Below are 17,232 nucleotides of genomic sequence, written 5' to 3' on the forward strand. Positions count from 1 at the left end.
CCTCCATCTCAAGTAGTTTTCCATCCACTTTAACACTTTTCCTTTCAGTCCTCCATAAATCTCTAATTTCCATAACAGTCTCATGTGAGGTACCTTGTCAAAAGCTTTCTTTAAATCCAAATATACACAGTCCATCCATCCCTCTCTCTTGTATTTTGTCAACCACTCTTGAATAAAAGCTCAGTAGATTTGTTACACATGACCTCCCTTTCCTAAAGCCAAATTGATGATCCGATAATAACTTATGATCCTCCAGGAACCGTATCCAATATTTCTTTATCACCCTCTCACAAATCTTACCGACCACACTTGTTAGAGACACAGGTCTATAGTTAAGAGGCTCTTCCTTACTGCCTCCCTTATAAATGGGCACCACTTCAGCTCTCTTCCACTCTACTGGTACTTCCCTGTTTCTAATGAACACCTTATAATATCATATAATGGATCAATCAATTCTTCTCTACACTCCTTCAATAATTTTCCTGAAACTTCATCTGGTCCCATCGCTTTATCATCTTTAAGTTCCTCCAACATTTTATATAACTCCTTTTAGGTATCTTAATGTCATCCATGTGCACATTTCCTTGTACATTCTGAGGCTTTACAAACATTGTTTCTTCAGTAAATACTTGCTGAAACCTATTATTTAGCAATTCCGCTATATTCTTAGGGTCATCTACTATCCCTTGCTCTCCTTTTAATCTTTCAATGGACTCTCTTTTAAGTTTACCATTTATGAACCTGTAAAACAATTTTGGATGTTCCTTACTCTTGTCTACAATATCTTTTTCAAATTTTCTTTCTTCCTCCTCCTTACCCTCACATACTCATTTCTCGCCACTCTATAATTCTCCTTATTTAGTATATTCCTGCTCTTTTTCCATCTTTTCCAAGCCACATCTCTTTTCCTTAGCCTTAACACAAGTTGCATTAAACCAATCCTTTCTTCCTTCCTCTCTCGGTTTATACTTTGGTACAAATTTCATAACTCCTTCTTTATAATATTTCATAAAAATCTCATATTTCTTTTGCACTTCTCTGATTTGTAACATCTCCTCCCAATCTAATTTTCTGAAATAATTTTTCAAACTTTCTGTGTCCATCTTTCTATAATTCAATCTACCACTCCTGTATGTCTCGTCCTTCCTTCGCTGTGTTGTTGCTATCTGCATTTCCATAACCACATGATCACTCTTTCCCAAAGGACATTTGTATTGTATATCTCCACATAGGTACACTTCTCTTGTTAACACCAAATCCAGTCTAGCCGGTTCATCATCTCCTCTATATCTAGTATTTTCCTTCACCCTCTGTTCCATCATATTTTCCATCATTAGATTAAGAAATCTCTCTCCCATGCTTCCTCTCCAACACCACTTACTAGATTTTCCCAATCCACCTCCTTACAATTAAAATCTCCTACTAGTATCACCTTTCTTTTTCCAGATAATACACTTTCCAAACTCTGTAAAGTATCCTTGATCATATTGTCGTATTCCTTAATGTCCAAGAATTTGTTTTAGGAGGTACATAGGTCACCATGATTATTAATTCTTTTCCATCACTTTTTATCCTTATGCTTATCACTTCTGCGTTGTTCTTCCCATACCAAACCTTATCCACATTTATTTATTTCTTCGTCATAATCATAACTCCTCCTCCACCTTTACTCTCTATCCTTTCTCCATATATTATATTTATTATCCAAATTTATCTTTGTTTTTCATGCAATTTTGTCTCAGTCAAACACACTATATCAGGCTTCTCCACCATCATATAGTCTTGCAATTCCAATCTACTTGACAGTATCCCATCTATATTAGTATACATTACGGTCCACCCACTGCTCCTCTAGGGGTTCCTCCGTATTCCTTCTTTCCACATACCACTTTCTGACTCTCTCTCCTATAACTCTCCAAAAACTTTTCTCTTTCCTCCTCAGACCGCTCATCATTTTTCCTTCTCGCCTCTTCCACCAATTCCTTATATCTTCTCTCTCTTCCTCATTTCTATTCTTTCTCACAAACACCTCTTTACAACCTTCTATCTCTTAACTTTGATGTTCTATATAGGATATCCTCCGCAGATTGTTGTGACTTCAGTACTACTTTAATCGGTCTGCTCACTCCTCCTTATACGGACCCAGTCTATGGATCTCTTCCACTTCTTCTTGTAGGTCTTTTTTTCATCATCATTTAGATTTTTGAACAGATCTCTTACCGTTTTTAATTCTTCCTTAATTCTCTTAGGCTTATATGTTATATTTTGTTCTTTCATCCCAAATATTAACACACTCTTCTTCTTTTCTGCTATTTCCTTATCAATGTTTCCTTATTCTTCATTACATTAACCAGTTCCTTGGACCTTTCTTTTTTGTCTTCCTTCAACTGATCTTTAATTATTTCTTGTAATCCAACCATCTCTGCTTCCTCGACTCAGTCCATTGTGTTTTCTTCAGTTCCCATTCCTTTCAAACCTTTCATTCTGCTCACTAATCATTTCCTTAAAGTCATCTTTCTCCTTTACTACTCTCTCCATTTTCTCCTCCAACCGTCTCTTGTATTTTTCAACCTCCACTCTCAAGTGTGCATTCTCATCCACCAATCGTTTTTCATTTTCCTCCAGTCTCTTAACTCTTTCCTTCAAAGCCTTGGAATTCTCTATCCTGCTCCTCCTCACTCCTCTGAACTTTTAATTCCTTCACCAACTCCTCAAATCTCTTCTCCAACATTACCAATCTACCTTGCAATGTTGCCCTGTTGAAGATGGACTCATGCTTTGACTGGCCACTTTCGGCTTTGCTCCTGGGCCTCATCAACATATTTTGAATTTGGTAATTTATTTCACCGGTCTATCCATTTTTTTTTTTTACTCTTCCTGGGAGCATGTGGGTGTGTGGTCACTGGGGGCCAGGCCTGGTAGCTACGTGTGTGTGGTGGGATGCGTTGGCGGCTGCTATGGCTGGCCTTTGTGTGGTTCCCGCTCTGTCGCTTGGAGTGTGGAGGTTCTCACACCTCCGATCACTCCCATGTACACGCCACCAGGCTACGTTCACTCTGTACACTTGTTCACTCGCTCTGGTCGCCCCTCAATAGCAATAACTATTCTCACTCAAGCACATTGCTTAGCGTGTGGAGTGTTAGTTAGATGCCGCCTGAGCAGGAGGCACGTCCGCCTCCACGGAGCGTGTGTGTGTGTGTGTGTGTGTGTGTGTGTGTGTGTGTGTGTGTGTGTGTGTGTGTGTGTGTGTGTGAAGTATCATGCTACAGCTTTTATCCTTCTCTCTGCAACTTCATCTCAAGTTTCCTCTCTACTCATCCTATTGCTGCTGTGGTAGACACCCACTGTTCTTCACCTAAATCTATCAACAGTGGTATTCCAAAAGGTTTTGTCCTTTTACCCACTCTTTTCCTATTATTCATCAATGATCTCTTAAACTGAACTTCTTGTCTTATCCATTCCTTTGCTGATGATACCATACTACACTTTTTCACATCCTTTGAAAGACAAGCAACCCTTCAGGAAATAAACAGATCACACATGGATACCACAGAACACCTAACTTCTGATCTCCCTATAATTTCTGATTTAACCAGAGAAAACTTAGTAATTGATCAATGCCTCAAAAACTTGATTTCTTCATCAATCAACTTGACACAACCTTCAAGACAACTATCTCCTCTTCTTCAATGAGACTCAACTGCCACCATCTACACCCAATATCCTTGGTCTACATTTTTTTTTTTATTAAGTGGAGAAATCTAGCCAAGGGCATCAAAACAATTAAACAAAAGGTACAGTTAGATGCCAGTTCCTAAGCATATCTGATGGAGTTAGCCAAAAGAATAGGAAACATTTTTTTAAACCTCCTTCTTATATGAATTCAAATCACAAGGAGATGGAAATGTTCTAATTAGCGTCTTCACAGCATTCCTTGCTGTTACATATTCTTGTAATGATTCCTAGGTCTTCAACTTATGCCACTTTCTCTCCTTACATTTTCTAGTCTAATGGCCTTTAAAATCTCATTATCAAACCATGCAGCATTATCTTTCTCCATAATCACTTTTCTACCATAGAACACATCTCATCATACTCTCCTTGAAGTACACTGTTATATACAGTGACTCACACAACTCAAGTAATTATCAAATGAACCAGCCACAAGTGGACAAGTGTTCATTTGATTTTCCTTGGCAAATCAACTTGTAACACAGACAAGTGGAAAAGTTGAGTTTAATCTCGAGACGTTGGGCCTTTCCAAACACACTATCACATAAACTAAATCTAACATTAAGGCCAGAATGAAAAGTCATTTGATTCATATGAAATTTGTATGAGTTAATCATACTGATAAATTATCATTATCCAAGCACACATTGAAATCACCACAGCCAATATGTCTAACCATTTACATTGTCTAGGGTTTCTAGATGCATACTCATTGAATTCTTCAAGGAATGAAACAGTTCGTATTAGGTTAACTTCTGATTACTGCTGAACATAAAATTTCCAACTAATATGTCCTCAAATATATTAAATTTTGGAAATTCAAGCATTTCAATTTGAGGAAATGTATTTAATGTTAAACATCCTTACTCCACCATTGTTTATTGGTTCTTGGTGTGTGTACAACAGTGTGAGGTGCAGGTGTCATCTCATGTATCTTTGAAGTGTCACCCTCACTTAACCAAGTCTCAGCTACACTGCAGGAACACTGACAAACTTTTCTACAATAAGTTCCTGTATCTTGATCACTAGTTTTATTACCAACCAATTGCATATCAATACAGACACATTGAATACTATTGATTTTCCCAGTAGCCATGATTGATCATGTCTTGTACCTTATTTATTTTTCCTCCAATGACTTACATTATGTACTATTAAAAGTATGATTAGTATCAGAAGTACCTCACACAATTAATACACTTTATGCAGATATTTGAACAGCAGGGCCACGCAACTCTTCTTAATTTTTACCAACCTTTAGCATTAACTCTGAAAGAAGCTATGATGTCCATATTCACACCTAACTTTACAAGGCATGGTGGGGATCAATAGGTTGAGTGAAGCTCAAGAGGAAAGTATTGGTTGAAACTGCAATACCAAAAGTTTTCTATAGTGAGGCTGCCGGAAGGTTGAGATAGCATACAACACTGAGTAAGTCCACATAAAATGTATCCATGGAAACCGTGGCATGCAGCAAAGAACCGAAAGTTTGAGTGTACACAAGCATGGAGACCACTGGTTATGTTCAGGGTGCAACAAATTAAAGAAAACAAGCAAAATGAAAATAACGTGCTTAATTCTGGACAGTATTGTGAAAATGTTTAATAGGGTAACATTTTTTATGTACCCTCATTGCTTTAAATCAATTTTAAAAGGATTGACGAGTGTGCATCAGAGTGGCCGAGTCGCCGACCACACTGGTGACAGTATTGATAACGGTATCTTGCTGAAAACGGTAAGCAGTAGTCATGACTTTTTGTCTTCTAAAGGAATGTCAGCCTTTAAAAACAATAAATTTACTAAATGTTAACCTTTTTTTCGTCACGGATGAATCCTTTTAGTGAAATCTGCCGCTTTGTCCTTTAATCTGCTATCATTATTCATCATAAAACATTCTCTTCATTGAACGATTCACACATTTTACGTTGCTTTCAGACAGGCGATGTTTTGATCCTTTGATACATCGCTTGCACTTGCCTCACTTAAAGATATGTCTTTGCCTTCTCAACGGTGCCCCCATGCACTGGTGAAAGGGCTTTCCTGTCGTTTCCTAACGTAACGTTTTACCCTACTTACGCAGGTAGGTAGAAACGCTGTTATCTGTAAACATTTCGGATTTTTGTATTTACCGTAAAAAACATCGAAAAATATTGCTAGCGCTGAATAATGCGAAAACAAAAAGTAAATTCTAGTTACAAAACATAAATCTGGTTAATCATTGTTTTGCTTTTCTTTACAAAATATAACTACCTTTATATTTTGTAACGATTTTGCTTTATTCATTTGATACTCTGCCCTCATGTCTGTCCAGGGGGTGGCTGACAAGGTCCATCCTCCTCCTTTGTTGTATTTAATTATTGATGCAGCAATAAATGTATAATAATAATAATAATGGTATTGGTTGTTCTCAGTCCCTCAAAATCTTTCGTGCAAGTTTGAAGGCATGTGTTCTTTATGACGCACGCGCGGCAGCGTTGCCCATTAGCCACCTTACTTTTCAACGGGAAACAAACAAACAGTATGACATAGTCCTGCTGCTCTACCTCTTTTCTAACATAGCCATTCGAGTGTTCCTGACAGTGAATAGATCAGCTTTCTCTGCTGTAGGTGTCGGTAAGTACTCAATGAATATTGTGCACGCGCGCGTGTGTGGTGTGTGTTTTATACAAGAAGAAAACGGTATGTTAAGTATAGGTGAGCTCTAATCAAACTTGATTACATATTGGAGGGGTGGGAGTGTGCCGTAGGAGTCTCATGAGTGTTTATAACAGAGGCTGCCCGTAGCTTGGGGAGGTTGTGGCATAGCGCACACCCCAGACAGTGTTTGACTGATTGGTGAGTAGTAGCACCAGTTAAGTGTCTTGCCTCGTCTAGGAACTATTGAAGTAATGCAAGCTTACTGATTTGAAGGTGATGACTATTTGGTAAGTATAATCTCCAGGAAATTAATCCAGTACCTGTATCAATTTGTAGGGCTTAGGTATATTGTGTAATTATTTATAAGTCCGCATTCCCCCCATTTCTCCTGATCCCCCTCAGACTAGCTTGGGGAATCGTGGGTTTTGGGTTGGGACGAGAATTCAGTGAAATATAGATATTGAAAACGTATCACTGGAAATCTCCCTCAGCATCACTGACATGAAAAAAGTGCACCACTGGAAAGTAGATATCTTTCCTGTGACATGATGGTCAGGAGTGCTCTTTTTGTGTTCTGGGCATCAAAATACAACCGTTGATGCATTCCTTACTAGTTACTTAATGCCAGACCTTCTTGTTAATTACCATTAAGAAATCTACGGGAATTTCACTTAATATTCATAAATGTTTTAACCTAACCTATCACCCTATCCCATTCCCATTAGGACATAAACCTAACTTCGAATAAATCTACCCTAACTCAGTTTCTGGCACGGTGTGTTGATTTTCAAAAGCATCAATTTGTCAATGATAGCCAGCTGTACACACACATGCACGCAGAAAAAAATGAATATGAAATAGACAACAGTGAGTATACAAGTTCAACATGTAATTGTGTTATGAGCTACTGACAAGGACTTACAGTAAATATTAACATAAAAGAAAAAAAAAAAAAACATGGTATTTACTCCAGAAAGACTTTGATGCCAAATAGTGTTTTCTGTATAAAGATTGGCAATTCAAGTCAGGTAGAGGTATCAGCAAGATTTCATTCCCGTGCTCATATACCTTGTTTAGGATGGGAGAAAGCTTTTATATGGGAGACACACCTTGACTTTTATCTCAATGATAATATGAAAAAAAAGTTAATGATTTCAGAAATAATTTTTAAAATACTACAATTTATATAGAAAAAAAAGGGAGAAACAAAGACAGAGACAGAGAATAAGGAGGTGGGGCAGGGTTGAAGAAAAAAAAGGAAAGCCCATAATCTATGGAGTAGTAGGCAATATAATAGTAGGGGAATCCAGTGAAGCCCATGGCCACACCTAAATGGCCAGTTTAGACTGACCTAAGTTTAGTAGCATTTGTAATTATTAATTTTTCAATTTTTTTATTGGATCTTTCTCATTTGTGGCTCCTGAGATTTCTTCATGATTAACCAAATGAACTAAACAAGCATGGTATTCATTTGAAGGATGAGATACTGTGGGTTGAGTTGGTGTTTTCTGCATGTATGGATTGAGCAACTGTTCATATAATGCCATTATACTCTGGCAACCATTCACTATTGTCCAGTATATAAATTTAACTTTAAGATAATTAAATTAGATATTTCAAATCAATGAAAATTTATAGATTGTTTCCTTCCATTTCTTCGTTTACATTTTCATGATACTCAGGTAACCTTGGAAAAATATTGATGCACAGCTTAAGGGAAAAGTTTATGAACAGAGAAAGGAGCAGAAACAGAACTGCATATCTTACACATATTTCCAGGAGGACCTGCAGCACTGCAGATCAGCAAATCAGGTAGCATTGGTGCACATTGGCATTACAGTAGCAGAGGTGGAGCACCTCAAAGGCCTGGCACAGGAGGCTTGAGGCTGCAGTATGTGTCTTTATGTGTTATTTGTTTTTTGTGTGTGGTATATTATGTATGTTGGTTGTTATGTATGTTATAGAATTATTTTTTCATGCTTGATATTACATTTAATACAGACTGTCCTCACATTAAAACTGTGTTATCAAACAATTGCTCAGAGATATGACAACTTTAGATTATGGAATATTTAGAAATAACTAAAAATTATGTAAAAGAATTACCATATATTTCATTGTAAAAGGTGACAACTGAAGCATCTTAAAAAGACACAAAAAGGGCTCGTCCTATACACCAGATACAAAAAAACAATTACCTAAACATTTTGCACAAAATACCATTGTGTATAAACAACAACATTATGTTATGATTATTTTTGAAGTCAGGCACAGTAAAATAAGAATCAGCTAGCATTGTATTTGTAAAAATGAGTAAAGCAGGAAGCTATAAAGATTTTCTCCAGTTTTTTTCCAAGAGGTGAAGAATTAGCCATATTAAGCTATGGCATGTTAAGGTAAGATATGGCTATATAAAGGCAAGGTATGGAACCCCAAACAGAGTGGCAAAGAAAGCATACTAGGGAGAATATGAATCTTTCCAGCTTGTAATGTTGTATACTGAAAAATACTTGAAGAATGTCAGTGTTACTCATGAAAAGAAACATAATATATAGAAGATTACAGCTGACAGCCTACCACATACATACAGAGTTTGTTCATGCCAAGGAAAACTGATCATACTACTCGTAATTATTTCCATCTTCCAATCATCCTTTTTTTATAATAATGTACAAAAATATCTGGTAGGAATTTTATTCTAGATTTAGGTTTTTGCTTTAAGATTACACCTAACCCTCAGTTATAGTGTGAAATTGGTGCCTAAGAAACTGCGTGATAGCGGAAAACGTGATAACGGAAGTGAAGAATAAATAGGAAATAAATAAATTGGTGCCTCAACCCAAAAATTTTCTTAAAAAATATTCCTGTTACCCTAAATTTACTACCATTAATACTGGAGTAGCTTATTAACATTTGACAATCTGAAATGAATGAAAACCAGCTCTGAACAACAAAATATCATGTGTGAGACTGAGGGGTTGTGGTGGTGGTGGCGGTGGTGAGCAGAGTGACTGGAACCAATCAGTTCACTTATTCAAATCATGTGACATGAATACACAGCGATGATTGGCTGCTGGCTCCTCTTCCTCACGATCATCATCTTTCTCCCCCTCCACCTCTTCTTCCTCCACCTCCCCCTGTCTAAAAATTTGTCCGTGTGTGGTTGGGATATGGATAGTACTACTACTACTACTTACTATGGGTGCATGATAACGACTTTCCAGATGCGCTAAAACTGAATTTTGCAGATTTTCATAAGTGTGCTATAATGCCCAAACGCGATAACGGAAGGGCGCGATAACGGAGGGTATTTATTCATTGTACTGGCATGTACAATATATTGCCGTCTCAGTTGCCTGGTGCTCATTGACCCAAGCTTCACCATCAATATCACCTAAAGCCATTAAATTCAGACTGAAATTTGGTGTTCATCTATCCACTGAAATATGTTGTGGTATGTATTGGGTATCTTATGGAAACTTGGTCCAAATATTTGGTAGTAGGCTCCCAGCCACCCATTTAACTCCCTTATACCCTGCCACCAACTAATAACTTTCCCACTATCTTGAAATAATTACTATTATTGTCAGCATTGTTATTGTTATTATTAGTTTATGTTGTTAATGTTTTAATTGTGGCTTAGCCCAGTACCTTCAGTAAGAGGCAGTTGGAGGGAGGGGAATGGTATGGTTCTTTTAACAACAGTTTCACTTACTGACAGGGTGCCAGGAACCTAACCCTGTTGTTAAGTGAGGGCAGTCTGTATTCTAACATCTCATCATTTCATCTTATGATTTTATTGAACATGACAGAAAATGCTAAGAAAAAATGTATTTTTAGCAGTGTCAGTAATCAGTGCATTTCTTCCTCTTCTTAGCCATGACCAATGGTTCCATTGAATCAAAAAGTGAGAGCAATGTGTGGCCATCAGATGACTCGGCCCCAGCACAGCCCTCTTCACGTCACCACCAGGAGCCCAGCACCCCGGGGGACTTTAATGACAATTCCCAGGATGCCAGTTACCTCCCACCACTCTTACACCAACGCCCTTCCTCACCTGTGTCAGTAGCAGAATTGCAGGAAAGAGCTGTCCAGGATAGTCAGAATAATAATGTAGATGAGAATAGCAATGACCGCCATTATGACCAGTATGCTACTGCTGCTGCTGCATACCCCAGTTGGGAGACTTCATTCCAGTCAACATACCCTGGTCAAGAAGCTTCTCATTTTCCATACACCGATCAGGAATATTCCTCACGTCCTGCATTTCTCATCCAAGGAACCTCATGCCCATCTTACTCTAGCAGGGAAACTTCATCACATTTAAACAGAGAAACCTCATCACAGCCAAGTAGGGAAACCTCACAAACATACTCTAATCTACAATCCGAGTCATTCCAACCAAACAGGGAAGCCACACCTAACCCATACTGTGCCCAAGATGCCTCATCACAGCACTCTTCCTTGCACTCTTGTTGGGGGACTACTTCTCGTCCTGACCAGTCTGTACGACCTAGGGTGAGGCAACCACCCCAGCATAGCAGAGATGAGTCAGATCATGTGTCACTTGCCAGGCGGCCCACCATTACCAGGAGGGACAGTGAAAGCAGTGGGAGTAATTGGCAGCATGGTGGAGCCAAACATCGCAGGAACCACAGTGAAGGCACAAGATACCCACCTCTACCAAATCTCAACTGCCCTACTAATGAGTCTGGTAAGAATATTTTGCCTATATCCTGTTTCTTTTTTTTATATATTAATTATGACAATTATAAGAATTCTTTTGTTCCACAAATGAGTTGAGACGTATAAATGTAAGGAAATCCCGGTGAAGGTTCTGTATAAGATATCCTTGTTCAACTCTCATTAAGAATGTTCTTCCATGGTGAAGGTATAAATAGAAACAACATACACCACTTTAAATTTACACATCAAGTACACATAAGTTTATATTAGGTGTACTGTTATAGTACGTATGTGTATTTACCTAGTTGTATTGTACAGGGTTCGAGCGGGGCTCATAGTGTCCTGTCTCCATATCTCCATTTATCTAATTTTTCCTTAAAGTTATGCACATTATGTGCTGTAATAACTTCATTATCTAATGCATTCCATTTTTCCACCTTTCAGTGTGAAAAACTGTATTTTCCAATATCCTTCACACACTGCCTCATCCTGATCTTTTCATGTCATCTTGTCCTTCCATCTTCTTCTGTCAACAGCATCAGGTCTTCTTTGTCTATCTTTTCAATATCATTTACTATCTTATACTACATTGTTATTACGTCCCCACGTTCTCTTCTATCTTGTAAAGTTGGCAGTCCCATTTCCTTCAGTTATTCTTCATATGTGAGGTCCTTTAATTCCGGCACCATCTTTGTAGCAATCTTCTGTATCCTTTCCAGTTTTCTTATATCTTTTTTAGAGCTTGGAGACCATACCACTGCTGCATATTTCAGCCTGGGGTGTATCATGCTTGTGTGTATATTTGTGTGTGTGTGTGTGTAATATATATAAATTTAAAGTAATATGATAGATTGCTAGATTTTCTCTCTCTCTCTCTCTCTCTCTCTCTCTCTCTCTCTCTCTCTCTCTCTCTCTCTCTCTCTCTCTCTCTGAAGTGGTGAGAGATTTTATTTTTTTATTTGGTGTGCTTTCCCTTATCAGGAGAGCTACCTCAGCATCTTTCTGGTTATGGGATTGGCAGCCATGACCCACACAACTCTCAGGGATTGGTGTCTCTCACTGCAAGGGGAGGTGGGTACAATTCCCATCTCCCTGTTGCCCTGCAGTCTGATGAGCGTGTCACCCAGGAGGCTGAGGAGCTGCTCACCACCTTCACCTCAGAGACTCTTCGCAACAATAGGCTAGAGGTGCCCCCGTGGTTGGTGGCTGTCCCTAGGTGTGTATATTTTCTTGCCTTTTTTCATTAGTTATAACGTAGGAAAAAAGAGTTATGTCTGTAGTCACCAATCCCCAAATTTATTATTATCCAGCTCTTTTTTTATATATATTTTCGTATTTGTATATTTTATTTTATTGATTTGTTTGATTATTTGAATATTCTTTATGGCAATAACTTCTATATAAATTTTATGTTAGACTCATGTTTCTGAATATATTGTTAATCTTTTCTGCAATTTTTTGTTATTTATTTTTATTTATTTATTTATTTTTAATTATCTTTTGTGTCTCCCCAGCTTCATAAGAATATAAAGGAAGCTACAAGAAGCCAGTAAACTTGTGCATAGCAGTCCTTTTATAAAATGCATGTGCCAATGTACACCTATTTGTCCAGTATTTTCATTCATTGATGTCATTTCCTTAATTGGTGGATGCTGTGTTGCAGCACTCATGGTTATAAGAATATATAAAAACATAGGTAAGGGAAGCTGCAAGAAGCCATTGAAGTCCATGTATGAAATGTGCCTATCTAATTATAATTCCCTTTTTCATCCCCATTCATAAATCTGTAGTCTTCTCTTAACTCGCCCAATTCGTGTGCCTGTGCTCTGTGCCAGCACCATGAATTAAACTTGATAGGAAACACACTGTACATACTCTAGACCTTACTTAGGTGTGTGTATGTGTGTAGGTAGCCACATGACAATATATTCTTAGAAACACACTGACTTGCAGTGTTAAGGTAGTAATTGTGATTTAGGAGTATGGATGTGCCTTAAGAGAGCACTGCATATTGCTTCACATCTAAAGTGATCCACCCTTACTTATGAATTATATTTCATAAAGGGGGAAAAAAAAATCCTCCACAGACTCAAACACATGTGCTACAGCCTACTAGTTGTTTAGTGAGGTGAATAATGAAATGCCAACCTGTATTCCCTCACATACTACAAGTAGCCCACCAAGCATATGTACATTGGTGTTGTGGGGATTCACCATTAACGAGGTAACACTATACTATAGGGAGATGGTGGCGTCATGGTTAAGGTGGTGAGCGTGGGATCGGGCAGACATACATGCGGCGGTTCGAATCCCACCACATACCGCTTTGAAGCTATGCCATTTGTTGAGTGATTTAAAGTTACCTATATGTCACCATGATACCAAGGTTCTAGGTGGTTACACCAAAAATGCACTTGGGTGGTGATATGGGCCCTAATATGGGTACCACTATAAATAAAATTGCCTGCGCCAGTAAGGGTCAGAAGCTAAACAGCGCTTCCCACATATACTCTTCAAGTATGCCTACAGGTGCCATAAGCCATAACAAAAAAAAAGAAAAAAAATACCATTCATAATTTTTTTTTTTTCCCCCCTTCTTTTTTTCAAGCTGCATTTAAGTATACAGGGGATCCTCGTGATTTGACCGTTCGCAGTTTGAATTATCGCCAATTCGAACTCAGTTAATTAATACCCATTCCTCAAGGTTCGACCGACTGACTCGCCAATTCGACATTAATATCTCGCACGCCACCCACCCAGTTAAAATCCGCCACCACCCCAAATTCTCCGCAAACTCGCCAGGCAGAAGTGTAAACTGATGCTGCCCTGTGTTGTCACTAAGGCGGCGTCACACTACCACTTTTCTGTCAACTTTCTGAAGACTGTCAACTTTTGTCGACGCTGGTCGTCACACAAGCTTGCTTCCGCCTTTGTCGCGTTTGTCAACTGTAAACAAACATGGAAGCCCTTTCACCCCCAGCAAGCAGTTGCTATTTTTTCATTGCTATTTTGGGCCTTTAATGATCTCTATGAGAAACTCTTCAGACAGCTTTGTCCACTCATAAACAACAGAGCTGCTCATCTTGGCCAGTTGTTCCTTGGAAGTTCTGCCTTGGAGCGTCACAGTCCCAGACAAATGTAAACAAGCAACTGAACTACTTTTCACTGTTAGGCTAGGACAAAAAATATATACAGTGGTACCTCTAGATACAAAATTAATTCGTTCCGGAGTGGCTTTCGTATCATGATTTTTTCTTATAATGAGTCACATTTTACATTTAAATCGCCTAATTCATTCCAAGCCCTACGAAAACACCACATTAAATTTTACAATAAGGGTAAAACCAGAATGAAATAAGAGCCAAATACATTTAAATCATTCAATATACCTAACCTAACTGTTAATACCTGTAAATGAAGTAGATAACAGAACATAAGGCAATAATAAATGAAAAATGATATGAAAATGATACGAAAATGTGGAACCTTACCTTTCGAGTGAGGTGATGTCCGAAAGCAAAAGTGGCGGCAGAGGAGGACTGCAAACGGTAGAAAATATAGAAAATGGCAGGAAACACTAACACTTAACTTTATGAAACACTTAAATTTTTTTTTTTTTTTTTCAGTTTCTAAATTTCATCATTTAACGCTTAACTTTGCAAGACGCTTAAGATTAATATTTCTTTTTCAGTTTCAAATTTTCATCAGATTCTTCCTTTCTCTGTTTTTTCGGATTACTTTGACCTTCACCTTGACTCACTAATGGCCTCTTTCAAAAGGGTTGTGGTCAAGACGCCCCCTGACCACAACGGCCCTCCCCGACGGCCCCATGTTTACCATGATGACCTCGGCTTTTTTTTTTTTTTTTTTTTTTTTTTTCCCGTAAGATTGTTTGAAATTATACTTGTTAATACAACATCTTATACTAAGACATTGTATTAACAAATCAGTCACTCGCCACTCGCCCATCCTTCCCCCTCCTTCCTCACCCAGTAATAGGTACTGTACCACGTAGTACATACGTGAATACTTACTTTTAATCACCGCAGTATTGTTATCGTGTAATTTTATCAGTAAATTGCATACTTGTTAATCTGTCTTAAAATGTAAGATACTGAAACATTTCACAGATTGCAAAATGTAACATTAAAACATTCGATATTTAGCCAAGTGGCACCTCCGGCTGCTGCAGCAAGCCAGCAAGTCATCGTCACCTCATAAAAAACACAATGGACCATCGCACGTCTCTCAGAAATTTTAAAATTATCATCGGTCCCAAAAGTAAAAGTTTGGTGAGAAATGCACAAAATAGCTTGTATTCACATATTGATTACACTTAGAAATTCAATAAACAAGTGAGTACAAATGGTGTTCTGCCTACAAGCAACTCTTCCTCTTTGCAATGCAAAAAACCAGAAGTCTCTAGATGACATGGTTACCAAAATATCACAGGTTGAATGAGGTAGTATCATCGGTTTACATGTCCTTGCGTCCGATCGGGTTCAGCCACCTTGGCTAGAGTGAGAAAACGGGCCCCTTGTATCCTCTCTCTCTCTCTCTCTCGCTTGTTCTGATACTACTTTCATTCAAAAGTCGTCTCCCCGTAACATGGCGAGAGACCCGAGGTATAGAAGTAAGGCGCGCGGGACAGGTGGCGGAATCAGACACAGTGAAATCACTGTTGCTCCCACCATCCATCATTGGTGACACATTGACGTAGAGCATATGTTTACTCCTGATGAATGTTGCCAGGTCACAAGCAAAGAAAACGGGAAGAAAATAGCCAAAATATAGGCGTAAAAAGCCTAAATGTCTATTTACGTGCCCCGAGTCTTGCGTGATGAACGTCTATCGATGTATCCCAAGTTTTGCGGGTTAAGTTGTTATTTTGGGCAATATAGTTAGTTTATATCATGCATACAATAGGGGGGCCACCGTGGTGCAGTGGGTCCGCGCGTGCGCTTTGTGGGCCCCAGGGTTCTCAAGTGCACAGGTTCAAATCCTGGCCACGGTCCGAGGTTAGGAAGGGCATCCACTCAGAGTAACGGTTCCCAAATGCCAAAACCAAAGTCCTCCTGACTCCTCTGTCAGGAGGCACCGTCCTAGCCCTAATGTAATAGGGGAACTGGACATAAACCAAAAAAAAATATATATATATCATGCATACAATAGACATTGTATTCATCTTATACAGGCAACCCCCGCTTAACAAAGGTTCACACAATGAAATTTCGTTACAACGAAGGTTTCCTTTTACTACCATCTGCTCGTTTAACAAACACCAAACTCGCTTTAATGAAATTTTATCCAGGTAATTTTTTCCAAGTTTGAAAGCAAGCCGACAGGCTTTTGAATACACCAACGCCTCTCGTGGACAAAACACGCACCTAGTTCAAAACAATAACAGTGTCAGCAGCAGCTCATCCTCCTTTGCTCAACATGCCACCAAAATGCCCTGCAATGTCGCCTAGCATTGCTAAGAAGACCAGGAAGTCTGTTACTCTCGAAGTGAAGCTGGATATTATTCACAGACACGAGAGAGGCGGGAAAACTAATAGCATTGTTTGCCACCATGTCTTGACTCCATCTACTGTCTACCATTTTCAAGTCAGCAGACTATTAAGAAGGCTGGTGAGATCATATCTTCCTTGCAAGTTAAAAGAACCATATGAACTCGTGACTGTGCAATGGATAAAATGGAAAGCCTTGTGGAAATGTGGTACATAAGTTTTGAATGCAGTACAATGATGCGCCCTTTGTTTACACTCCACAGGTTGCCAGCTAGCATATTTCCCGCTCCACTCTCCCTCCCTTCATAAATTTAAGATCATCAACATTATAAAGTTACTTACATACATACATTAGTATGCATTATAATGACTTAGTCTTAAATTAAACTGCTTAAATGTTTAACTTCGTAATTTTTACTGTACAATGATGCACTCTCGCTTTGTTTACTCTCAATGGAAGCTCAAGTCAGGAGTTAAACTTGTTATGATTGGTTCGCTTAACAAAAGTTTTTTAATGAAGGGTTTTTTAGGAAGGTAACCTCTTCGTTAAGTGGGGGTTGCCTGTATTAGATCTATATTTGGTTGGTATTTAAAGTATGTTAATTTTTTGGGAGGGTAAATTCATATCACAAGAACAAATTAATTCTATTTCCACTAATTTCTATGG

At 38.5% G+C, this 17,232-nt stretch overlaps 2 protein-coding genes across 13 annotated transcripts in view; one reads left to right on the forward strand and one right to left on the reverse strand.

Moving 5' to 3' along the window:
• Window positions 1-5,854, reverse strand: part of LOC123498112 (meiosis-specific nuclear structural protein 1-like) — a 90,523-nt gene extending 84,669 nt beyond the window's left edge. For 2 of the 7 annotated variants that reach the window (XM_045245264.1, XM_045245256.1), the window contains exon 1: window positions 5,544-5,703. The gene's annotated coding sequence lies outside the window, so the exon portion shown is untranslated. Of the gene's footprint in view, window positions 1-4,987; window positions 5,179-5,543 lie in introns of those variants that run through there. The other 5 variants (XM_045245259.1, XM_045245260.1, XM_045245263.1 and 2 more) reach the window with 5 other exon arrangements.
• A 313-nt stretch (window positions 5,855-6,167) lies between these two features.
• LOC123498113 overlaps window positions 6,168-17,232 on the forward strand; it is a 40,702-nt gene continuing 29,637 nt past the window's right edge. Inside the window, exons 1-4 of one of the 6 annotated variants that reach the window (XM_045245270.1) lie at window positions 6,190-6,345; window positions 8,149-8,260; window positions 10,247-11,083; window positions 12,037-12,271. In XM_045245270.1, coding sequence (XP_045101205.1) covers window positions 10,249-11,083; window positions 12,037-12,271 — 1,070 coding nt within the window. In that variant the 5' untranslated portion in view covers window positions 6,190-6,345; window positions 8,149-8,260; window positions 10,247-10,248. Of the gene's footprint in view, window positions 6,346-6,393; window positions 6,657-8,148; window positions 8,261-10,246; window positions 11,084-12,036; window positions 12,272-17,232 lie in introns of those variants that run through there. The other 5 variants (XM_045245265.1, XM_045245268.1, XM_045245266.1 and 2 more) reach the window with 5 other exon arrangements.

Source organism: Portunus trituberculatus, chromosome 47 (genome assembly GCF_017591435.1).
Source record: "Portunus trituberculatus isolate SZX2019 chromosome 47, ASM1759143v1, whole genome shotgun sequence".
Taxonomy (NCBI): domain Eukaryota; kingdom Metazoa; phylum Arthropoda; class Malacostraca; order Decapoda; family Portunidae; genus Portunus; species Portunus trituberculatus.